Here is a 24,398-nt window from a genome sequence, read left to right on the forward strand (position 1 = left end):
ATGTACACACATAGGCTCGTTGGTAAACACAAGCCTTTAGTCCCCCTGGGGACAAATAAATAGCATAGCAACGGGTAATTTAATTATCAGATGAGTCGTACGAAAGAATCCTTTGGCAGTAAAAAGAAGGAAAAAAAATCAGTAGAGATCCCTTGGGAATATTGATGTGGCAATATCTCGTTAGCGGTGCAGTCGGCGTAAGCTTTTAAAGCAGGAGAAGTATTAAAAAGGGAGCTGGACAAACACAACCTGTGTGGATGATTTGCACTTTTTGTCCTTTCTCCTCCCTGCGCTTTTGCTCATTAAAAAGTCTTCACTGCACTCGTCCTCACACAACTGGACAGGCCGGAGAGCAGAGCAGTTTATCACATGCACGCCTTTAGGAGATCATTATTTCAGAGAGATTTCTTATACGCTGGATTACTAGCAGGCTCTTCTACAAGATTAACTCAAACAGACGGTAGAGGATGGAGATGTGCTTGTGTTTTGTGCCTTAGTCCCCAAGTGGGACTTTTGTTGTGTAGATTTAATGTTCATATTGTTATTGTGATGCACTCATGTCCCTGTACTGGACACATTGAAATCTATTGCTGCAATTTGTGTTTAAATAAGCCCATGCTGACAAGCAGCAGGTTTGTCATTAAAAAGCTCTGCAGTGTTCGTCAGAGTCCATTAGATCAAACCAGCCAGCAGGGGGGATAACGTGCGTGTTTTCCCCCCCCGCCTGACAGTTCACCTTTTGTCTGGGTAATGTCCAATCTTTGCACATCGCTGCAACTTTGAGTCATGAGTCGAGTTACTGTCTAACACATTAAACATCCGAGCAGTAGCATGACCTTCGCTTGTGTTCAAAGAAGCCGCAGCTAGTGAGCACTAGGACCGGACATCGAGGATGTGCGCGTTATGGTTTCACTCCGGGGGGGGGGGGGGGGGGGGGGGGGGGGGCGGCAGCAGAGATCAGGTCCTCGGGTGAAACCACAGGAAAGGCCAGACACCTGGCCTGGCTTTTAGTGACACAACGCTGTGGTTGTTCAGCGCCGGTAGACACGGAGAAGGGCAAGTCAAAGCGGAGAGCGCTACGCAGACATATCCCCACGGGCATGCACAGATTACTAATGTGTACGTGCATGCCTCTGTGTCACGTCCACGAGTGCAGATGGGAGAATCGGAGCCAGCTGCTGTGTACTTGACGAACCCTTTCCATGCCGGGTCAATACGGCGCCTGGGTCTCTCTGCTGGACTGCACATGCAAGCAAAGGGAACGTACGTTTCAAGCAACGTTTGAGATACAACAGGCTTCTAGCAGGTCTGTGTCGAGTGGTAGCGGAACTACCCTCCACCCATCCAATAGCAAAGACTTTCTGGTGACCGACCAATAGAAGGAAAAGGAGGAAGCAGCCAGTGTGAGGTGGGAGTAGTTTGTATGTGTGTATCAGGCCTCAGCATGCTTCCTGAGGCTGATTGTGATGCAAGAACGGACTGATGATTTATGTACACGGACAAGTGCTCATAATGGTAGATTAAAGAGGAATATAAACCGTTACCAAGCATACACTTGGTAGTTACCAAGCCCACTAGCTATTACCAGTGGCCCATCATGTGCCTTTAAAAAAAAAAAAAAAAACACGCAAGCAACACATCGCCAGTGGTTGTACCAACATAAGTACCCACTACACACACCAGCAGCACCGCGGGTCACAGTGTGAACCGCACACACACATTGTCCGTGTAACACACCGATACATTACACAAACAAAGCTCTAACAGCACGAGAGTGCGTGCTGAGCGACAAACGAGTGGTCGTGTTTCACAAAGATCGGTTATGGGAAAGAACAGAGCTGCACAGTTTGCATCTGCAACACGGCAAACTTAAACCAAATAACACGCCGATGTTTAGTAGTGATAATAATTTACTTTGATATTCACTGCTTTCTTATTTTAGTGTGTGCCATTTAGCACAAAGTACAAAGCAAGGTTCATGCGGTGCATGAACCTTGCTTTACCTTTATAGTTTTGGTCAGGGCTCGTCTCTGACGTGATTGGTCAATACCGCTGGGACCGCAAGGTGAAACCATAACAGGCGATCAATGAATGACGGGTCTTAGTGACAGATTAAACCTCACCTGAGTCTAGGCGAGTGTTTTCCTTTGGGTTCATATCTGCAGCGGCTTCGCACGTCATTCAAGGACAAATGACAAGTCTCGTTATCAAAGTGTTCCACTTTTCCACAGTAAACATCAGTGATAAACCGCAGCTATTTGAACATCTAGTCAATCCAGGTTTTGTAATGTTTGTGACTTTATCAGCAAACATTTTATGGTTCCTCCCCTTTAAAAAGGCCATTAAAAATTCCTACCAATTATCTAATCTAACTTCAATCTACATCTCACTCTCACATGCACACTTCAGTTGTATAACCAGAGCCCTGTTCCTCGAACGTGGTTCAAATAAGTCGATCAAATGTCCCATTATCCAGCCCAAATTAACAAGATGATTGACATCAGGCTATCTCGGTTCCCCGAAGGCGGATCTGCGCACAAACTGCCTCGTTAGTTTGAACCAGATGTCAGTCATAATAATCGCGCATGCACGTCCTATGCCAGAAGGTGGAAGAGTCGATCACCGAAACAAGGATTTTTTAACAGTACGGCAAACTATTTCAGCTGGCTCAATGTTTTTTTTTTAATGTGTTGCTATGGTCATCTAGCCAAACCTGCTTTGGGGAACAGAAAAGCCTGATCTACATCATCTCATCCTGAAAATGATCCGGGTAACTCAGTTAGCCACGTACAAGGAACAGGGCCGAACTATGGCACGGTTTGGAGCTGTTGATCAGCTCAAGTTTCCAACTCATAACGATCAACAATTTGATGCAATCAAATCAATGTGTTAAGATCTCTGCGATCTAAGAGACATTTTCCATTGTGATCGCTGTGTGTGTGTTGTGTTATGTTTCCCCCCGTTTATTTCTTCTTGTGTTAGTTGTGTTTCCGTGATCGGGCCTTGTGCATCTGTCATTGTCCGGAGACTCCGGCCTCTGCTGCTTCCCGATCATCTCTGATTGTTTGCCTGATTTGTTTCTTGTGTCTTGTTAGTTCCCTCGTCTATATAAGCCGTCTTTCTGTAGTCCCCTGTCGGATTATAATTCAGTGTATGCGAGTATCGAGTACTTGGTACCGTAAAGAATTTTTCTTATTTTTGATCTCTTGTGTTTTTGCCCTTTTTTGATTTTGTGAAATCTGTTTTGAAATAAATAAGCTTTTTGTAACCTGGTCTGCGATTAAGTCCCTATTGGGGGATTGCCTAACACAATGAGGCTATTACGTGAATTAAACGGGGGGCTGTACCAACAGTTTATATCCATCTTCATCTCTTTATCCACACAAACATTCATCCATCAGTGAATGCTTTTCGTCATATTGGCTCGAAGTAGTTCAATCCATTCACTGATTTAACAAGAAACTAATTGTTAATGTCAGTCATTAAATTGAATGAAACCATTTGTAAGCTTGAAAGCAAACTCAAAACAATTTAGGATTTAACAACAAAAGTCTATAAAAAAATATTGGTCCATTTCTGGAATTGGATGGGTTTTTTTCTTCCTTTATCTCTAATTCTCAAATGTCTCTTTCTCTCTCTCGCAACAACGGCCCACAGACGGGGTTCAATCAATAAACCCTTTCTGGGGTCAATGATGTTGAATTAGGAATGTTATTAGGCCTGATTTCTTCTTCATCCTGTGAACCAAAAAAATAGAATTTCTAATGGGTAGAAATGAAACGTCTAAAATCTATCGAATTCTCTTTGAACGCAACTCCACCTGTAAAACACTCTTATTTGCAGTGTTTCAAGCTGCCACAGCTCCTCAGCAAAAGAGAGCTCTGCTAAAGTTGGTGGTGTCGGTACCGGACACAACTCCAAATGAACCACAAAGTTGCTCTGTGTTTATTGGATATGAAAACATACAAAACTGAACCTATATGTAGATTTCACGGCCCGAAGAAAGTCCAGATATAACCAGCTCTCCTCCCTCTACAAGGGAGGGGTGGATTAGTGGGGCAGACTAATGTGTGTGTGTGCGCGGAGGGGGGGGGGGTATTTCAAGGCTTTGTGAGGGCCCTTTTGTGAGACAGCACTTTTTGAACACAATGTTGAGCCTTTGTTTGCATGCAGCGCTTGAATATGGAGCTGCATTCCTCATCATGCTGCACAGCCAGTTCAGTGTATATGTCCGCTACCATTGACTGATCCTCATGTAAACTCAACACGGTGGGTTTTTGGGGTGGGGGGGCGCGCGCGCACGCACGCACACGCACGCACGGTTGGTTTTCACTCGCTTATTGAACAGTAACTAAACCGAGGGGTTTAAAATATCACAGAATGACGGCTTCAAGGAAACGGGAGTACTCTCCTCCTCCCCTTCATTCGGACCACTTAACTCTTTGTAAAAAGATGGAAAGGTGTGTAACTCACTGAGCTGTAGATTGCTTGGCGATAGCAAGCTGCGATGACAAGGCAGCGAGCGAAGGGTCACAGATGGACATGTGTGGGTGGTACACTCGGGAACAGGCAAGCACAGACATCGGCACGAGTCAGGAAACCAAGGGGCCTCATGGGAGAGAATCTAAACAAAAGCACTAGAGCCCCATGCTAGAGACAGAGCTAAGCTACTCAATCCTGTCTTAAGATATTGGAACCTGATCACCAGACAGAGGAAAGCTCCACCACCTTAATGTCACGGTCGCTAATTAACTGTTGTTGTGAAACATCACCAAAAAGCTCTGACCTGATCATTGCAGGAGCCACTGGCCGACAGACAAACTCCTCCCACATTCGGGGAGATGGCGTTGGCATTTGAACATGTGTTATCTCAATAGAATTCATAATAATTTCAGCAAAGGCAAAGATTAACACGAGTTGCACTCCCACACAGACACGCACGAACAAACGCACACATGTTTTCAATAATGTAATACACACGGGCAATGACAACATCCAGAAATAGCTCAAATTGTATAATACCAGACTTTACTAAACCACACAAACAAAGCCGCCTTATATAACTAGTCACAACTTCAGTCACGTTTATTTTTCATTTGCATGATTCCGACCCATTAAACGTATATGTTGACACTACAGTGCTTCTTTGAGGCGATTGAAATAAATACTGTACAGGGACAAAACGTTGTCTTACGTAAAAGGAACTGAGATTTAAAAAAAAAAAAAGTTGTGATCTGAAATCCCACCATGCAGAACCTCAGCCGCTAGAACGCCCCGTCTGGCCGGTGATAAAGAGATCATTATCTGGCACCCTGGCAGAAGAGAGAGGGGGTGAGCAACTCTAACCGGTGTAAAGTTCCAACACTCCCTTCCCTGAGTCGGCCTCTATGAAGACGGCCAGGGAGGTGGGATATCACGCGGGGGCTTCTTTGTTCTTTGCCGCTGACACTTAAGACACTTCGAAGGCCACGAGGCGGTGCGAATGATAGAGAAGAAGTGGCTCGCAGAGGCACGTGCAGCTCCACTCTAACTCCGTCATGAGCCGAGGTTCATTTGAAGTAGTCTCTAGCCCAAATAGAAAAGGGTTGCAACGCGAGGGAGAGAGAGCGCACCACAGGGAGACTACAATAAATCAGGATTTCACTCTTTGGCCATTAAATACTGCAATAAACCACGGCTAAGTGCACTCAGGGCAAAAGCTGGCCAAATATACACCCTCTTCAATGAGTGGCAGGGTCCACCCACTGATCATCTGCTGGATACAGCCATTGACTGGTAGCCAGAGGCTGATCAAGCACAGTGTGATGTGCTGCACTAAAAAGAAAAAATAATTTCCCTTTTAGCCTCAACAAAAAGACCAATACAAGGACACTATTTGAATGATGCCAGCAGAAAGAACAAGAACACATTGGATCCACTGCATGGATGAATCACATTAATAAATACATAACACCTTTAAAAGCATTGCACAACAGGAACTAAAAAGGGCACTAATTGCTATATACGTATGAATAAATACGCACCCTGAGTTGTCGGTGACAAGACTTTTCGCTCTATATCATGCCACCCATCTATAAACCAGCACCTGAAGCGATGCGCACTCTCTGCAAGCTCTTAACTCCATCACCAGACATCCAGTCGGTATCTGCCGGTATCTAACCCAAGAAATCCTGAAGCCCCCCCTCGTGTTCTTGATGGATCAAATTCTACCCGGGGATTAAGGTTCATTTACTATACACTATTTAAAGATAAGACGCACCAGTGGGTCCGGGCAATGCACTTTTTCAGGTCGAACCAGTCACCCCTAAATATGGTCAGACGAGTTCTACATTTTCTTGCTAGTGTGTGCTGTAAGTCATCACGTAATGTTGTAACAGCGGCAATCTTTTGATTCTGCCATCCAAATGTGTCACTGTTCGGAAAGGTGAGGCAACAAAAGTAACGGCACTGCAACCATAACGCTTTCAACACAACGTCGTGATCTCCACAGGTAACGGGGCTTACAGTTTGGGATGGGAACAGGACAGGGGCAGTATATTCTCCTTTAGGCTCAACAGCCATGGAAGATGGAGTGGAAGACTGAGAAATTCCCTCTCTCTCCTCTTCAGCTCGTTCTCGGGGCATTTCTCAGATTTCACGCCGGGGTTCCACATTCCCAGTGTCAGCGCACAGCAAAAGGATGCAGGGGAAGAATTTTCAAAAAGTTACTTAGAGAAATTATGTAATTACAAATAATACAAGGTTTTGTAAAGCCTGAATCTTTGCTTGTCTCTTTTACATACATAATGTTGGCTACTAAAAGGACAACTTGTAGTCTAGTTTTTAAGAAACCAAATCGAGTCAGGTGACTTTGCATTAGATATTCTCAAAACGTCTGAATGAAGACAGTGACTGTGATTTTGTGAAGACAAGACTGGATCATCCGGCAAAGTGCACATGATTACCACTGTGCATGCACACACCAACACAGTTGCAGGCTGAAGATGTTCAATGACTTTGCATGAAGATTCTGAGAGTCCACACAACAGTGACTTACCATCCTCAAGTCACAAGACTATGAATGGAAATAATGACAATCCCATCATATAAAAAATATCAACACAAATCCATTCAGGATTAAATTTTAGCAATACCGAATGAAATACACAACAGGTTCCAAAAAAGGCTTCCAATGGGCCACTAAGCAATAAGCTTCCCCCACACCGGGGGAAAGTGGAGCATTGCTTTATCCCCAGAGTTGCTTTTCTGAAAGACATAACCTATCCATTCAAATAGAGCAGCCATCGTTCACAGTAAGCCTGTTTCTCATCAAGCGATACCACGAACACCGGCTTAGCCAGTGACATAACATTGCATCAGAGAGGGCCGACTGGAGGAGCGGGGGGGAGGAGTGGGGGACACACGCTTTCCCCGAAAATGGTTTTATGAATTCAGTCTGCACCACGGTGAGAAGTGCTTACTTGTGTAGCCCGGTAGACTGTGTTCCCTCAATCCAGCCACTGAGGCAGGTGACCCTACGGAGTCAATGCACACATACCACCCATAGCCGTGCTGGCAACTAGGGCCGCCGCCTGGCACAGTTTACTTCTCTTCCCATCAGGAGGTGTCGCCCTGTACCCATAAGCCGGACGGCTTGATCCAAAGCCCTGCAGGGTTACCCGGAAACGCGTTGCTGGCCTCGTGAAGATAACATCTGGGCCCACCTCCAACAGATCACCAGCCTTTTAATCCCCCTCGTGTGACGGCATTATAAAGCGTGGATTAAAAAGACAGCCAGTCGGACAGTCAAGACCGCAGCCTGCATTAGTCCCGCTGCGCCGCTCACCCTCTGCTGCATTGGGCAAGCAGAGTTCAGCAGATGAGCCAGGAGGTCTCGCATCTATAATGCAGGGATTGTGCCATGAGATGCTTTATTGCTATAAATAGGTTGAAGCCTACCTTGTGTCAAAGTGGATAATGGAAGATAAAAGAGGTTGATGGGTCTTTGAATTAAGATAATAGGCAGATACATGCCACAATGTATTTAGTGTATATTATGCATTACTCAGGCTTTATGGTGTTTACATTATAAAAACAACCCTTTGATCCAAAGATTTCAGAGATGCGTTGTATTATTCCCTTTACATTACCATGATTTCTTTAAACAAAATTAGATTAAACAAATACTTTTCTATACTTGACATTGTAAGAATGCCTACTGTTCATATGAAACAAACAGTGACATTGCATTGGAGTTATATTTAAGAAACAAGTGTAAGTACCTTGTGTCAATGACAGAGACCCAGATAAAATAAAATAAGCGGTACATCCGTTTTTTGGTTGTCCCCTAAAAGTGGGCCCAGGGCTCCTGGCTGTTGCTCTCTTTCCATACGCCTGCTTGTTTCTCAGGTATACGAGAAGCAATCTGCTCTTAGCTGCGGTCGACGTGCAGTCCATTCTCACCCCGTAATATCCAGCCCGCCTACTACGGGGGCTTCTATTGGGGCCTCCTTAGCGGTGGCCCAACGGGATGGGATCAATGCACAGTTGTGAGTGTGGGTGATGAGTGTGTCAGACTTGTACTGTGACTACAGGTGTCATGGTGACAACCACAAACTTCTTAGTTTTCTACTTCCACAGGTTCATATCGGAAACACAATCAACAAGTATTTTGCATTCATGTGCAAAGCACTTTTTGTAACCACATTTTTTTTAGTATCGGACTTGTTTAGGCCACATAATCACTGATGTGCACTGCAGTGACCGCAGGCTGGAAATCACAATGAGTTGTTAATTATAACTCTGATTAAAAAGATACAGCTTTAAGCCGTCACAAAAGGACTCCTTATCAAAATTGTTCATTCCTTGAACATTGCCCTTCATGCCCACTTCTGAGCCAATGGACACTTTGTGACACACCAAAAAAAGATAGGACTGATATTAAGGTCGCAATCACAGCCAAAGAGATAAAGCTTTGTATTCTCCACGCTCGATCGGTCCAACATCTGAATCGAGGCACAAAAGGCACGAGCTCCCTCAATGAAGAAACGTTACAGGTGGCCCTGAAGCAGGCCCTAGAGAACCAGGTGACAGGTTAGCCGTGGAGGATTACTGACCTTTAGGCCTGAGGAGGAACACAACATTTGGGTGTCACTGCATTAATGAAACCACAGCATTGTTTTTTAGCAGCTGGTCTTCATTTTACCGAACCGAGGTCAAGTAAGGGTCATCATCCGAGATCTCCTGGGAGAATACATGACCACTAATATATGTCCTTCTACTGTATAGAAATCAAGCCTCTTCAAAATAATCTGCTAGAAAAATGAAGTGCAGTACTGGAAAAACAACCAAACATGTGCAAAAGCTAAGACAGCAGCGTAAGCTTCCATTAAACGTGACAGGGTGATGTTTATGATAACATCTGTCATCTATGCAAGGCGTAACGTTTAGGTTATCACAGCAACAAAAAGCAGCAACACTAAGCGTCAGCTATTTTAAAGACAGTGAATAAAAACACTCCATGTAATCAGTAAACCTGTGTGAGCAGTGAAATACTTTTATCCCACTGACGTTACTGAGTTCGTGTCCTTAAGATTTAGCCATGTCAGCCGAAATCAAAGCCGTGCAGATACTTTTTTTTTTTAAACGGTAGTTAGCCCTTATTACAACTGCTCCCGTGTTATTAACATCGAAAACCACAATTACGAGCGTTGGCCGGCTGCATCCTCGCTTCGGGACCCGGCTAGCCCGTTAGCATCGGCGCACAATGCAAAGCTTTCCCACGGAGCTCCCGTTGCAGCAGCGAGGCGCTTTAGCGGCGGTCCAATAACACCGACGACGTAGCAGCTAATGTAACGTTTTTTTTTTCTTTCACTCGCCTTTTTCATCCGCGGGGCCTCAGCCACGGTGCCGTCCCGGTTGACGAAAGCCTCCCCGCCGTTCTGCTGAGGGTCAGTCCGCTTCATAGCCGACGCCTGAGGCATCTTCGCGGGGTTCGGGGTGAGCGAACCCAGGCTGCCTTCTGCGGCTTTCGCGGAGGGCTCCGCTGTCGGGGACGCGGCGTCGGAGGAACCGGCCTTTTGTGGGTCGCCTCTGGAGAGGGACTTGCCCTCCGAGGTCGGTGTCTCCACAGGGGAGCCAGCCGGTAAGTCTTTGCCGGTGGGGACGTCTTTGAGTTCGACCTCTGCCATTTTCGCTGCCACAACCTGGACTGACATCGTTGCAGTTTAACCAAGTCCTTTCTTTTTTTTTTTCTCCCCCCCCTCAACACAAATAGCGAGTCGGGCGGATGTGAGCGGAGGAGCGACTGGTTCCAAATGCATTGTGGTCTTTGTAGTTTGCTTAAGTCATTCAATCACTCCCTGACAAATTACATTTCAACGATGGACACACATTTGAAAATGTATTAAATATTAGCCAACGTGGGGACAACCAATAAAACATCGACCCATGCATTTTATTTAGCAAGTAGTTTTAATCCATAAAGTGACTACTATTCCCAGCAGAGAAAGCTACACTGCGAAGTGCATTGTGGGAAATGAGGTTATTTATTGAATAAAGGGTCACTAAACTACAAAACAAACGTGACTTAATTCGTGATAATGCGGTTTGTTCACAGGGCAATGAGAAAATAAAATGTTTAAAATTGAAGGCGGTCGCTCTAGGCTTGACTTGTGAGATCTAACGACAACATAATAACTTAAATTACATTATGACGGAATTTTTCCAGCTAAAGAGTTTGTCCTCAGCAAATCTTAACACAACTATTTAATAATGATGGAATTTACCACTCAGCATTCCTGCTTCAAATATTTAACTAAATATTGCTGCTCAAATGACTGCATCACACCACAATGTTGTTGTGGATCTCATGCAGTATTTCATGAGGAAAAATGCGGTACATTGCCACCAAGTGGATGTGTACAATTTTGAGAAAATAATCAGCAGAGGGAAATTACTAAGCTTTTACAGTTTTTCAATATCTCAAATTTATTTAACGTCTTGTGAAGAATGTAAACAGGCATTATCAAAAACAAGCAAACATCTGGAAGGTTTGAAATTTAACAAATGACTGTCAAAAGATAAATTGCTTTTGTAAAAGACATTCTCAAAAAAAAGGCTTTGGTCCGTCAAAGGCTTTTCATCTGTGCTCCATCACACATCAAAATAATCAACACTGTACAGTTTTGTGTTGTATTGCTGCCTACTACTGTGGAAAGCTCTACTATAACAGAATAATCAAATTTTGTGTATTACTCCCCCTTTCACAAGTCCAATTTCTGCAGACTTCAAGCATGTAAAGAGCATCATTTCACTTCAGGGGAAACTGCATACCAAGTTATTGAAGCTGAAAAAAACCTAAAGTCCGCACAAACTGTATTTGCCTGATGGCACCAAGCCATTTACGATTCACAAGATAAATCTGAGGTATGTTATTTACTAGGCTGCCATGCTGGTACATTCTAAAATACAAAATCCAAAAGAATCATACAATGTTTAAAAAATACAGCTCTGCAGCGTGCCATTGGCCCTGCGTTGTGCAAAGCAAATGTGTACTTAAAATGACATTACAGAATGTTACCAATTTGTACACCAAAATTGAGATTTCCAAAATCGGCATTTGTTAAGTAAAGTGCCAATTCTGATGCAGCTCAGAAAGGGCAGTCCTTAAAACGAGCTGGTCCAACCAGTGTAGGAAGAAAATCCACTTGGAGCCTTTTGTTGCTTGGTAAACGCTGATAATGATCATCATCACTTCTCGAAGATCCACAAGATGTTCACACCAGAGAGGCCAAGATTTACTCTCCTGTGTAAAAAAAAAAAATCCCTTTTTTACCAAAATGCCATCTGTGCCATGGTGTATGGCCTTTTTGTTGAAAATCTATATTTCATTATACTCTGAAATGGCATAGACTGTACAAAATAGCCAATATTTTACAGGAAATGAGTAGCAGAAGTACAAGTACTCACCCAAGCATGCCTGACTCTTTAGTCTTAATGACGTAGAGGAACATCAGGATTGTGTGAAACAGGTTGTTCCTGCCCTATAACAGAAATCCAGATGGGTTCATGTTACTGCATTCATAGAATTTCAGAGGAAAAAAGACATCCTAATTCATTAACGGAGGACATCTGATCTGACAACCTGCATTTCTCTGCTTTTCTCAGGGATATTTGTCACAGATGCTGGGATTACAGGTACAATGACGGCCCCTAGATACAACGTTCAACTGCCCCTCGATTACACACATAGATATTGGTGTTACAATTGAGATTTTATTGAAAACTATCCAATCAATGCCATCTCATTTTGAAAGAACAATCATAAGTAAAAGCTGACGTTCGAAGTTCAACCTTGCGGGAATCAGTCACGTTGATCTGATCATGTGTTTGATTTACAAGGCCACCTGAGTGAGACCTATGAATAGCACAGCTTAGAAAACTGACTTCTCTTGGAATTGGATTTAAAGCAGGTAAGGTCACAATAAGATCGGAGGCTGCTTTGGAAGATCTTAAAAATAGACACCATTATTTTGTTGTTTTAAAAACAGAACACTGGTGGTTTTTGCATTCACCTTGGGTAAACTGTAGATATGTCCCTGGTAGATGAGCTGGTAGTGAGGGGGAGAGGTGCTGCTTTGGTGAATGCAAAAGCTGCTCTCCTTGATAGTATCTATGAGAGTGAAGACAAAGAGGGACACAATAACTGTAGATGCTTTGTCTCAAGAGTGAGAGGAAAAAAGTGAGAATCGCAAGGATTTAATTATTTTTCCTTCCTGTTTTACCAGGTTTGTCGGGGGTGTGGCTGAAGTGCTGAGAAGTGAAAGTCTTCCCGTCCGGGTACTTTGGGTGTGGAGGCAGTCTGGAGTCCAAGTACGTACAAAACATGTGCATCAGGATCTAAAAGAGACAAACAAAATATTAAGGTATTTGGCTAGTGATCCTGCAGTAATGAGGAAGGCATCCCACGCTGCTACTGTCACGTTTGCAGCACAAACAGTCAAAAGACTCAAAGACGTCCCCCCACCTACTGTTAAGCAGTCTGTAAACAGACACCTTTGCACTCATCTGAAAGTGAAACAAGTTGTCACAGCAACAAACTGGTGACGTTTTATAACTTACTGACAGGCTATGGACCAATTGATTAAACGATGACTCGAGTAAACATCTGTCTGTCCCACAGGATTGATGTGTTTATGCGAGTCAACTCACAGCACTGTCAGTGGGGAGGTCTGTGTCCCACTTCCTGTTCTTCAGATTCCCACCGCCATTCCAGCGAAAGGAGCTCATGCAGCCGCTGTGGGCCAGCTCTGACAAGACACAATACAGGAAGCGCTTATACATATGAGCAATCAAAAATGTCGTCAGCCATCATAATATTGTTGAACATACCCTTAATGCGATCCACTAGATACTCCTGGTTGGGAGTGATGTCCAGATACTGAACAATAGAGTTTATTGTGGGGATCGACGAGGCTCTCAAGAGTGCTGCCTGTTTCAGGGTGCTGATGCTGGCCTCTGGTGGAGGAAAGGGTGAAAACCAGCCAGACTTAACGATCTCCAGAAGAATGCATCGAAATCACACTAACATCTTTTATTAGTGATTTCCATATTACAGATTTATTTTGTTTCTCATTCGATGGAAAATGGGTTTGATCCAGTAATATATTTTAGGCAAACCATGTGCCAAAAGGTTTGGTTCTGACAATGACGGAGTAAAAAACAGCTTTAATAAATATGTGAAATGATTTTCAACATAAAACATCCTCATCAAGTGCCATGTATATAATATTACACACAAAAATCAGATATTTCTAAGACAGTTCAATTTCCTAATTTGCACTCTGCATTGGAAGCAATAGCAGTCAGAGGACAAAGCACATAGGTTACCTCCTATCTGGAGCTCAGGGCAGCCCATCCTCCTGAGCTGGCTGTTGACAGAGTCTGTTTCCTTGACCAGGGGCACCAAGATGGTGTCACTGATCCACTTAAAAAAACACAAATACAGTTTTCTTACTAAAATCAGGTGTAGATTGAAGAATTGTAACAAAAATCCCTTATGAAATTGCCAATATGTTTAAACACTCACATTTCTAAGTTTGGCTGTCCAGCTATCTATGCGGTCCACCACAGAACGACTGGTGGTGATTCTGGCCCACACCTACAAAACAGGAAGGCCAAAATATACAATTTCATGGCAATCATCTCACACAAAAAGACTGGCATATTTCCATTTGGAAATCATAATGATTTTCAGGCACAAAAACAATGGTACAGACCTCCTCGGCAGCCTGTTTGGAGCCCAGGTCCGTCTCATCCTTGTGGGCAGACGGGGCCAGAGAGCGGCAGGCCGGCTGGTACAGAAACTTCCTCAGGCTCTGGGCATAATCTCCCACCGAGCGGTTGTAGTTCCAAAATGTTGGGCTGTGACTCGGAGACACAGACTCTGGACTTCCTACAGTGAGCATTACATGATCCTATGATCAGATGCATCTATAGGCACTTGTAACACTATGTAACTTTGTTTTGATGGTGGAACGAGCTCTCTGACATCAGGACCGCAGAGAGCTCAAGACACACCTCTTTAGACCCTACCTTGACTAAAGCACTAACAAATCGTAGCACTTAAATTGTTCTTATAATGGCACTTTACTAGAACATGTTTTGAAACTGCTTATTTGATGAAAATTGTACTTTCTTGTTACTTGTTCTTCTGAGTTTGTATCTCTATGTGGAAATGCACTTATTGTAAGTCGCTTTGGATAAAAGCATCAGCTAATCGACATGTAATGTAATGAAAGGTGCTATATAGATAAAAGTTATTAAACCTTCTCCATCATCATCATCAAATACTTGATGTTTGAAAAATCAAACTATGTCTGTACCTTTCCTGTTCTGTTTATATTAACAATATAGTTCCTTCATTACTTGCATACTGTACCTAACTGGCTGCGGTGACCCCTCTCCTCCTCTGTGCGGAGGAACCTCTCCAGGCTTTTCAGATCCTGCATGTAGTCCTCCTTGCTCCCTGGGGAGTTGAACACAGAAGGGGACGTGCGATATCGAGCCCTCAAGCTGGACCCTTCTGCTGGGCCAATGCTGCTCGGGTAGGGAGAGGAGCCAGGGGACGGACTGTAGTTCAACACCTGAGAAAAGAAAGACAGTAATGCGCTAAATGCGAGGAGGGAGAAGTACTTCTCAAATCACAGTGACCCATCATCTAGCACAAGGCTAGGCCAGATAAGAGATGTAATGGACATACCTTTCCAAAGGCCACCGAGGGAGAAAAGGACCCCCCTGCACTGCTTGGGGTGGATGGGCTACCAAGAGGGGGGCTGTACCCGGGTACACAGCTGGGGGAGAACTTAGGGCTGGTGGTGGCCGGTCGCGAGGGGCTGAAACTCAGCACGCTTTGACCCTGCATCGGAGATGACTGGGCCGGCGCTGGGGTCTCTTTTTTTTCCGGCTTTTGTGGAGGAGTGGCTTGAATACCTGCAAGGGGACAGATAACAACCATCATACTCCCCATTCTCAAAACCCCATACTGAATAACTAAAGTGTGTCAACAGGAATGTATGCAACCAAGTCTCACTTGTGTTTCTCAGACCCAGTAGGTGATGTTGATGAGGGGATACAGCAATGGTGGAGGGGGCCATTGTGTATTTGAAGTATTTCCAGAAGTCAAAAAGGGCATTGAGGCTAAAAAGAGAGGCTAGCACCAGTTCTGTAGAGGAGGATGGCAGAGAATGACAATACTTAGAAAATGACATAGCAATGTAGTTGTCTTTTACTTAAACAGGGAGTTAAGTGTAGTGGGACCTCACCAATGTACCAGATCGGCCAGTACGTAATGTTGTAGTATCGACTCAGTAATTCCCCTGACCTGAAGAAGAGTGAAAAAGACACGCATATCATTTCGCCGTGTAGGGGAAGAGTCGAGAGGTGGAGGGACACTAAAGCTGTGAAACAGAGCTGTTAGCAAGAGTGCACACTATTGAACTTCTACCAACTTACATTTCGGTGTAAAGCATGCCAGCGAGAGACACGTTGAGAACAGCCCAGGCCAGGACCACCTGACGAGCCTGTTCCTCCCTCCTCATCCTCAGCGCCCGGTCTATCATGCTGGGGATCCCGTCCCTCGGTGGGGTTAACATCATGTGGTTTGTTCGGTCCAGGCTGCGGCCAGGAGCAGAGAAAAACATTCTTGAGACAAAGCAAGCATGCAGTGAGCTATATCCAATGGGTACTTTTTTGTAATCCCATAAAGTTAATAATTATGCAGCATGACAACTCAGCGTGACTTAACCCGGCCACAAGTAACATTAGAGCCGTTAGCCGACATGCTAGGCTAAGACGGGAAGCTACAGTTAGCCACCGTTAGCTAAAATATAACTTAAACAATACAGAAATTGCACGGGACGTATGGTTTCAGTGTACATTTTAACCAGTAAGTGCTGTAGCAAAAGGGATACCACCGAAATACCATGTGTAGAAAATATAAATATTTCATACCACGCTAAAGTGAATAACTGCGCCGCTGCATTTTTTTTGTAATTCAACCGGATGTTGCATCTGGTACTTCCGGTCTCATCAGTAGCAGGGTAAATTGTGTAACGCAAACAAGGCAAAACCGCCAATTTAAAAAATAAAAGTATATACCTACGCTAGAGTGTGCAAATGTATTGATGCAATGCAATTTATGCAATGAACAATCCATGATAATTAGGATTAAGAACCAATATAGAGGCAAATTATGTAGTCATTTATGTAGAAAGTCATGTACACAACACTACCATATAAATCACTCAGCATGAAACAACTGTACATTTGAATTCACCAAAATGCATACATTTATGATAGGGCTAAAAAATAAATAAGTATAACATTAAGTCAACATTCACACAATGAGAAATTACATGACAATGCCAAGGTTTGCGGCTTTAAAGAGGCTCAATTCCTTTCACACAGAATTATTTTTTAAAAGGAATTAGAAATCCTAGGTTTAATAAATAAAAAATGGCCACGGCGATTTAGTAATTGCATATCCAGACGATTATGCGAGTACTATTTATATATATATACACATAGATAAGACATGTTGTGTAACTACAAATTCATATTAACCATTCATCCCATGTTATTAGTAAAACAAAGAACAAGAATTGAAATTCACGCTTCATGAATTCCATCAACCAATATTACACAGGCCTGAGTTAGATGAAGAGTGTTTTGTCAAAATACTTGTAAAATAGGACAAATATAATTTAACCTGCATCAATATGCTTGGGAAAAACTAAACATGTATTGACTGAAAAATTCATATGGTGTAAAATGTGTCTATTAAAAAGTATTGACTACGTAATCCAATGAGACACCAACATAACGTGGTGGAGTCGTTTGTGTTTTCCAGGGACCTGTGAGCTGTGTTGTCGGGGGCAATAACTCCCAACAGGGTTTCCAAAGGCAAAGTGATTCCACAGGAAGGGCCGGAGTATGAGATATTCCTTGACCTATGCGAATCGTCCAGATAGACATTGGGGTTGGGTGCATTACGATCCAGGGCGTCAGGCAAAGGGCGGAGATCAAGGCATGCCGACCCCTGGCATCGCAGACTGGCTCTAAAGAACTGGAACATGACCTCGGTGGAAGTGCAACGGTATCAACAACCTATGTTTGGGCTAAGCTCCACGCCTAGCACTGGCTCTGAAATTTAACTTCTGGTGAGGGGGCTGGAGGGGCAAGTCACGGAGCGTGAGATAGAGAGGCAGTTTGATGCGGAATCGCCAGCGATAAGCATGTTGCACTGGACAGTTGCGAGAGGGAGTCGAGGTGGAAGGCCAAACTTTCCATTTACCGGCCCTGTCTGCCCCCACAGATAGACAGCCTTGGGTAGCCGAGCGACCAAAAGAATGATATCGACGTGACAAGATAATGGAATGGAAGAAATGTTAGAAGTTGCAGAGGAAATTTGACAAAGTAACTGATAATTGGCAAAAACTAAATACAAATTATTTCTGTAGTATAGCGTATAAATAAACATTATAAATATTCTAGACACATCTCAAAAAGGCAGTGTTGTCAATGAGGAGGTGAGAGGGACTTTTCAGAGTTATACCCTCCAACATCTAAACCACAGTCTTCATTGGCTACAAGTGTCTGCCCACCTCTTCCCCTACCATCATCATCATCATCTTCCTCCTCCTCCTCCTCTTCCTCCTCTTCATCATCATCATCATCTATTTCCTGCTCCTTGCGAGACGCTCTTTCCGCCTTGGGCCCTTTGCATATCTTGAGGTGACGGGTGAGGTGATATTTGGTAAGGAAAGCTTTGTGGCATTTCTCACAGATAAAGTCTCTTCGGCCCTCGTGAGAGTTCATGTGCTTCTTCAGTTGGTTGGTCTTGAGGAAGTGTTTGTTGCACTTTGGGCACTGTATGCGGCGCTCACTGTGGTGGGAAAGGGACACCGCATCAACAGTTATTTCTTTGGAAATCTCAATGCTTTCAAGATCTATTTTGCATACAGAAAGACAGACAAACAAATACTACACTCACAGCAAACAGACCACAATCTTTGGGCCTGGCAACTCATAAAATAGCAGTTTGGTTCTACAGCTTTATTTAGAATGCAATAAATAAGTTACATACTGTGTGTGAGAGAACATATGTTGTGTCAGGTCATGTTTCCTGATGAATGCTCGGTCACAGAGGTCACACTTGAGCTTCTCTGCACCGGTGTGGATGAGCATATGCGATGCCACATGGGACTTCTGGGTAAACAACTTCTCGCAAACCGTGCATCTGTAGTTCTTCTGACCTGTTGGAGGGAAAACACGTTTCAAAGGTTGCAAAAGCTTAAAAGCAAACATTTCACATTTAGGGGATTACTCGTTTTCACTACATCTGAAATCGATCTACTCAAAAGTATTAAAGGCTGCTGTCAATTAGGTCATTTTCATAGACAGATATGGCTAAACATCATACAATGATTCCACTTATCCATGTACACACCTGTGTGGATCTTGAGGTGCATCCTGAGGTTGCTGGGATCACTAAAGGCCTTACTGCAGTATTCACACTTGTGAGGTTTCATCCCCACGTGCCCCATGAAGTGCACGTTGAGCTTTGTGGATGTGAGGAAAGCGCGGGAACACATGCTACATTTGAATTTCTTCTCCCTTACATGACCCTGACCTTTTGGTCTGGAGGTACCGTTATTAGCGTTTCTATTACTGCTGGCCCTGCCGCTGTTGTTGTCACTGTTTGTTTGTCCTGCAGCAGGAGTGTGGCAGGGCCATGGCGAAGAGGAGGAGCTCGAGGGCCCAGTAGTCAGCTTCTCTTCCTGGTGAGTGTGCTGCTGTTGCTGAGAGTGCTCCTGCTGCGATGGACTGTGGCCGTGTGGATGTTGGTTATGGCTGTGGTTACTATTATGGCTTTCAAGATGAGACTTGAGCTCAGAGAAAGAGGAGCACTCTTTGCCGCAATGGCAGATCTGGCCCTCGGGGACCTGCGGAACCCCTGTGAAGACATAAAAGAGGGTGAAATGTTCAACACCAAATCAATGTAGAAAGAGTGGATCAGTGGCTTCTTTAAAATGAAGATGATCCATGTCTAATCATCTGTCATCTCACCCATAAGCCTGCAGTAGTCTCTGCTGTAGTAAAAGAGCAGCTGCTGGTCCGGGTGGATCTCTGTGGTTGTACAAAAGAACAGTTTACCGTTGGCAGGGTACGCCACCAGGTTCGGTTCCTCGCGGGTTCTAAACACACACACGCAAACAAACAGGAGTCTTTATTAGCTTTAAGCTGGAATAATATGGTATAAGTGATAATGCTGAACTCAATTTGGGAGGAGACAACGTGCACATCCTCATCCTACTCCAGCCCAGTGTCATACCTGGCTTTGCGGACAAACATCATCCAGTTGCACTCATTCTCATCCGTTGTCACAATGTAGAATTCCAGTACATTGTTGTGGTACATCTAAGAATAGATATATCTGTTATAGTGGTAATGGACTGACCCAGACAACCAATGGTCCAACCATAATCACAGAACTGACCTTCCATATTTGTGGCGTGTCCTTTTCTGGCCAATCTGAGAGGTCCACGTTGCTACAGTGCTGTCCCACCATTGGTCCAAAGCAGGTCCTTGAAGGAATGACATCCCGCGCAAAAACTCCTGGCGGCGTGCGGGCCACGGGCACATTTGATTACTGACATAATTTACTGTCTGTAATATGTTTTATTACCATTTTTCTTCTTCGAAACAAGTAGTGCTTCTACTTTGAGCTTGAACATGTGGGTACAAAACTTTGCACAATGACTCTTGTACATAAAAAGGAAGGTTTTAAAAAGTCCATCCAGGAATCCGGAGGGGGTTTATCCTCTTACCAAGTGGTTCGTCAGCTACTGAGATGCGCAGGCACAGTTGACGCGGCAGTGAGAGGCGAGCCCGGCTTTGGATAGGTGTGTCTGGAATGAAGGTGACTGGGCCATGCTCTGGGCAGTCTGAGGTATACGATTGCTCACACAATGTGCACCCTGGAACACAATGAAAGCTCAAAAAGGTTGCTTCATCATACTACAAAGTCCATTTCTGCCATTAATGTACATGGTGTAGTTTCCCTTTAATTCTATGTCCTTGATTTTTACAATTTACAATTTTTATTTAAGTGGTATATTTTGATGGAATAATAATGTTTTCCATTATTTGCACCTTCCTAGCTTCCATAGCTTTGAAGAAACTAAAACCACACACTCACAGATGGTGTAGGCGATGACCATGTTCTCCTTGTTGGAGGTAGAATCCTCTAGCTGCAGGGTGGAGTTGACCAGCACCAGGTTGTTTTCTGGTCCCAGCGACACCTCTGCTGTGATGGGGGACGCATTCACTGCCTCCAGGCCCATCACAGAGTGCCCATGGAGAGACACTGGCTCCAGTTGGCCCTGGCTGGCCATGGAGCCGGCGAGCACCACGCTGACGACGTTCAGCTCCCCATTTGAGTGGAGCTGCTCCCCGAGTCCTCCTGCTCCTCCTCCCCCGGTGTTACCCACTCGACCCCCCATATGATCCTGCTCCATCACCGCCGGTAGTTCCAGAACAGTGGGTCCATGGAGGGGCATCACCCCACCAGTTGAGTCCACCCCTGTCAATCCCTCATGGGGCTGAGGCTGCCTTCCCCCTCCGAGCTGCTGTTGGGGGTCCATTGTGGCCAGTTCCTCTCCCATTCGGTCAGGGGACATGGGGCTGCTTACACGCGACTCCATGGCCAATCCCGTAGAGTCCAGCTCGTGAGCACCAGTCTGCCGGAGGTCTCCTTGGCCGCTCACCTGTCTGGGGTCCATGGGCACCAGGACCTGCTCCAGTGAGCCTCCGGGGCCACTGTAGGGATCAAGACCGGAGTGATTGTTGCTGGCCACCGACAGGGTCCCATCCATGTTAAGGCTACTGGGATGGATGTATTGAGGTGGTGGACGGTCTGCCAGATAGGACAGGATACCTACAGCAGGGAAGAGGGGGGGAACAAGATCAGCGGTGAAACGAAAATCCCAAACTGATTGCACTAAGCAGCATGGCATGATGACTTAAATAACTTAAATATATTATATAGCAGCCAAAGGATAGCTAACCTTAAAATTAGACCATCGGGGATTAGGCTCATTAAAACAATCATCCTCACCCCAAGAATCTGACTGAATGTTTTGAGAATTTCAACATAGGCAGATGAGTGGTATACCTCACACAAAGAGAGGACCCACCTGGCAAAATGTGTCGGAAGTAGCTGCTCTCCAGGTGGGGGTACGGGGGCGGCGGCAAAGAGTAGTTCCTCTCTGGCAGGCCGCACATGACCCCTCTGTCACTCAGCGGACCCATGGGGAGCATCAGCGAGAGGGCCGAGGGAAGGGAGCCCAGGGAGGGCCCCAGGCTGGGGATGGCCACTGACATGCCTGAACCAATGACGAAGAGCGAGAGAAAATAAACAAAGACCACATAGAGCTGGACAGGTTATGCCGAAATACGTAGTGCGTTAGGTCTACTGCACTGGGCCGTGCTGGTTGGAGTCTTCCATACCTGGAGTGGGAATGGGGTTGTGTGTCGGCGAGGTGGGCAGGCCCAGGTGGTTGGAGCTCACCGAGGGCACGCTGAGCTGGTCCATGCCTACAGCACTCAGGTTCATGTCGTTCATCCTGGAGTTAACCCGACGCAGAGCCACGAGACAGCGAGCCAGATAACACATAAATAATACGCTTTTTTTTGTTCGTTGCGTTGTGATTGGTATGCATGCACACTCATACAAACACAAAGAGGTGTGTGCGGCGTCAGCTGCGGTACGTTCACGTTACCTGAATTCAACAACCGCTGCACGTCCGTAAGGTTGTGCTGTACAATGGTGCTCTAATAGGTCCCTCCCTGTAAAATACAACACCAGCTGTGAAAAGAACTCCGCTTAAAACTACAGGCCAATTGAAATTATTAGAAACAGCTTTCGATTCAAAACGATCTGTTTGCAACTCTTGACAGTGAGCGAAATATCAGCCACTGCTAATGTTAACGTTAGCCTGGCTACCTTGCAACTAAATACATCGTCAAGGCAGAACATTAATATGTATTTCGCTTTGATAACCGTAAGGAAATACCTGTGAAGACCGAGCGCGACGCTTCATTACTAAAGAAAAAGATTGAGGCTGTATACGAAGCAAGATGCCTTGAAAACAACAACATACCAGCACAACACCTCCCTGAACGGGGCCATGATGGTTTACTGCTCCATGTGCGCATGCGCCGTACAAAGGCTGCAGTTGGCTGATTGCAGGTCAGTTCTTATGTCCTACACTCTGCAGCTTTACAGAAAAGTAGTAATAACAAGTAGTATATGGCCGAAATAAAAATAAAACTACTTTAAATAGTGTTGGCCTGAGCGGTTTTAAGAGACTATCTGCATATTTTACGGAGGTATTTATTGTCTGACTGTGGCTATTGAATGAAATTACATTACAACATATGCATTAAGATAAGATAAGATATCATAGAATACGGAGTCATTTCTTCAGTAAATGGAAACATAATTGCGATAGCATTCTGCTGAAATAATGTAATCTGTAAGTATACAATATTCATAATTTTTTTAAATACCCAAAATCCCAAAATGTGAAGTGCAAAACAATGGGATACAAATGCCTGTGAGCTCGAACTCCAACTTAATTTCCATATGTGATTTCTGTTCATTCTTCTCTGCATCCCATTAATCTTTCAAATCGTATAATTACATGCTGCAGCATGGAAAGTGAGCTGGGAATAACATTGCATTATTTGTACAGTGATATAGGCTGTTTAATACATATTTAATTTTTATTTTAAAATTGTATTATATTTTCTTTCAAGCCCGCATTGTCTTCTACCTTCATGATAATAGTTGCTCCACGGTGTCAACAGACGGAAGAACCCGTTATGTCAACAGTTTTATCTTGATGAGAAAGTCACGGATGCATCTCCGCCCCGGATCACACCCATCATACCTGCACCCACAGAAGTGTTCACACAAACTGACTAAATCTCGATTAAGAAGCTTCCACTTGTAAACGATCACAATCACGACTCGTGTTTATAGTGGCGGGATCGAAAAGGAAACTAGCTGACGAGTCGAGATGACTGTGAGGAGACTGACGGGGTGAGTTGCATCTATGGTACAATGCATTACATACATTTCACAGTTGTTTAATCTATGCATGTTTCGCTTTTTATTCTCAGTGAAATGTCTTACCACAACGAGGTATTAAAGGAGCATATGCCATATGTCCCTCCACCTGCTCTCCACGGCTTCTCCATGGACAACGGCGGAGCACGCTACAAGGATGCGCTTCGACTTGGACTGCCCATCCACATAGACGCTGCGTACCTCGATCCTGTGCACGGCCAGGGCTCACCCTACAGACGATTGTCATATTTCCCCTTCCACATCCCGTTCGATGTGTGTGATTACTCCTTTGAGCCTGCATTCATCCGGAAAAGGAACGAACGGGAGCGCCATCGAGTGCGCTGCGTAAACGAAGGTTACGCGCGGCTCAGAGAGCGTCTCCCGCGGGAGTTGGAAGACAAGCGGCTCAGCAAAGCGGAGACGCTGCGTGCGGCCATCGATTATATCAAACACCTGCAGAGCCTGCTGGACTTAAACGCGTCCGGGATGGAGACGCCGCTTGGAAACGCGCGTAACAGTGCGCCGCTTCCACAGAGGACAGAGAGCGGAGATGGAGAATCCAAAACTGCCCTCGACGACAGTGGGGAAATAGTTTACTCGCTATAACGCTCTTGCTGTCTGTAATATTTTGTGCATGAATTCAGTTGTAAAGAAAGTAAAACATGGTTAATTGACACAATTTCTTCTGTTTGATTTCGTAATTCTGTGCTGCATAATGTGGTTT

General features: G+C 44.7%; 4 protein-coding genes across 6 annotated transcripts in view; 1 reads left to right on the forward strand and 3 right to left on the reverse strand.

Moving 5' to 3' along the window:
• The window catches only part of ahcyl2b (adenosylhomocysteinase like 2b), a 28,878-nt gene extending 18,594 nt beyond the window's left edge, over positions 1 to 10,284 (reverse strand). The window contains exon 1 of the mRNA XM_037460551.2: positions 9,858 to 10,284. Within this exon, the coding sequence (XP_037316448.1) occupies positions 9,858 to 10,196 (339 nt within the window). The 5' untranslated portion in view covers positions 10,197 to 10,284. The remainder of the gene's footprint in view (positions 1 to 9,857) is intronic.
• Positions 10,285 to 10,920: 636 nt separating this feature from the next.
• tmem209 (transmembrane protein 209) lies at positions 10,921 to 16,630 on the reverse strand. The gene is made up of 15 exons (XM_037460552.2): positions 16,492 to 16,630; positions 15,994 to 16,155; positions 15,804 to 15,862; positions 15,572 to 15,703; positions 15,242 to 15,471; positions 14,921 to 15,125; positions 14,259 to 14,434; positions 14,069 to 14,140; positions 13,870 to 13,966; positions 13,372 to 13,497; positions 13,192 to 13,289; positions 12,765 to 12,879; positions 12,555 to 12,652; positions 11,950 to 12,023; positions 10,921 to 11,785 (listed from the first exon to the last, which is right to left on the reverse strand). Exons 2-15 carry the CDS (start codon positions 16,134 to 16,136, stop codon positions 11,731 to 11,733), a joined length of 1,680 nt encoding a protein of 559 aa, XP_037316449.2. The 5' UTR covers positions 16,137 to 16,155; positions 16,492 to 16,630; the 3' UTR covers positions 10,921 to 11,730.
• Positions 16,631 to 16,720: 90 nt separating this feature from the next.
• On the reverse strand, positions 16,721 to 22,786 carry prdm4 (PR domain containing 4). 2 transcript variants are annotated; one of them, XM_037460546.2, is made up of 12 exons: positions 22,704 to 22,786; positions 22,323 to 22,389; positions 22,051 to 22,166; positions 21,738 to 21,926; positions 20,741 to 21,478; positions 20,370 to 20,519; positions 20,039 to 20,157; positions 19,874 to 19,959; positions 19,609 to 19,736; positions 18,989 to 19,495; positions 18,626 to 18,794; positions 16,721 to 18,424 (listed from the first exon to the last, which is right to left on the reverse strand). In XM_037460546.2, exons 1-12 carry the CDS (start codon positions 22,756 to 22,758, stop codon positions 18,058 to 18,060), a joined length of 2,691 nt encoding a protein of 896 aa, XP_037316443.2. In that variant the 5' UTR covers positions 22,759 to 22,786; the 3' UTR covers positions 16,721 to 18,057. The 2 variants fall into 2 exon arrangements, with proteins under 2 accessions (XP_037316443.2, XP_037316442.2); XM_037460545.2 differs by having other exon boundaries at positions 22,617 to 22,738.
• LOC119210492 (achaete-scute homolog 4-like) lies at positions 22,743 to 24,398 on the forward strand. 2 transcript variants are annotated; one of them, XM_037460555.2, is made up of 3 exons: positions 22,743 to 22,792; positions 23,393 to 23,647; positions 23,728 to 24,398. In XM_037460555.2, exons 2-3 carry the CDS (start codon positions 23,625 to 23,627, stop codon positions 24,278 to 24,280), a joined length of 576 nt encoding a protein of 191 aa, XP_037316452.1. In that variant the 5' UTR covers positions 22,743 to 22,792; positions 23,393 to 23,624; the 3' UTR covers positions 24,281 to 24,398. The 2 variants fall into 2 exon arrangements, with proteins under 2 accessions (XP_037316452.1, XP_037316450.1); XM_037460553.2 differs by having other exon boundaries at positions 23,393 to 24,398.

This window comes from Pungitius pungitius, chromosome 2, assembly GCF_949316345.1.
Source record: "Pungitius pungitius chromosome 2, fPunPun2.1, whole genome shotgun sequence".
In the NCBI taxonomy this organism is placed as follows: Eukaryota; Metazoa; Chordata; class Actinopteri; order Perciformes; family Gasterosteidae; genus Pungitius; species Pungitius pungitius.

Coding starts and splice junctions, on each gene's coding strand:
- LOC119210492 (XM_037460553.2), top strand. CDS start 23,702: ATGCATGTTTCGCTTTTTATTCTCAGTGAAATGTCTTACCACAACGAG.
- prdm4 (XM_037460545.2), bottom strand. CDS start 22,701: ATGTTGTTGTTTTCAAGGCATCTTGCTTCGTATACAGCCTCAATCTTT. Junction 21,927..22,050: donor CAACCCCATTCCCACTCCAG/GTATGGAAGACT, acceptor TCATTGGTTCAG/GCATGTCAGTGGCCATCCCC. Junction 19,737..19,873: donor ATGTTTGTCCGCAAAGCCAG/GTATGACACTGG, acceptor GTGTGTGTTTAG/AACCCGCGAGGAACCGAACC.
- tmem209 (XM_037460552.2), bottom strand. CDS start 16,136: ATGATGTTAACCCCACCGAGGGACGGGATCCCCAGCATGATAGACCGG. Junction 14,141..14,258: donor CCAAACAGGCTGCCGAGGAG/GTCTGTACCATT, acceptor CCTGTTTTGTAG/GTGTGGGCCAGAATCACCAC. Junction 12,024..12,554: donor ATATCTACAGTTTACCCAAG/GTGAATGCAAAA, acceptor TTTCTGTTATAG/GGCAGGAACAACCTGTTTCA.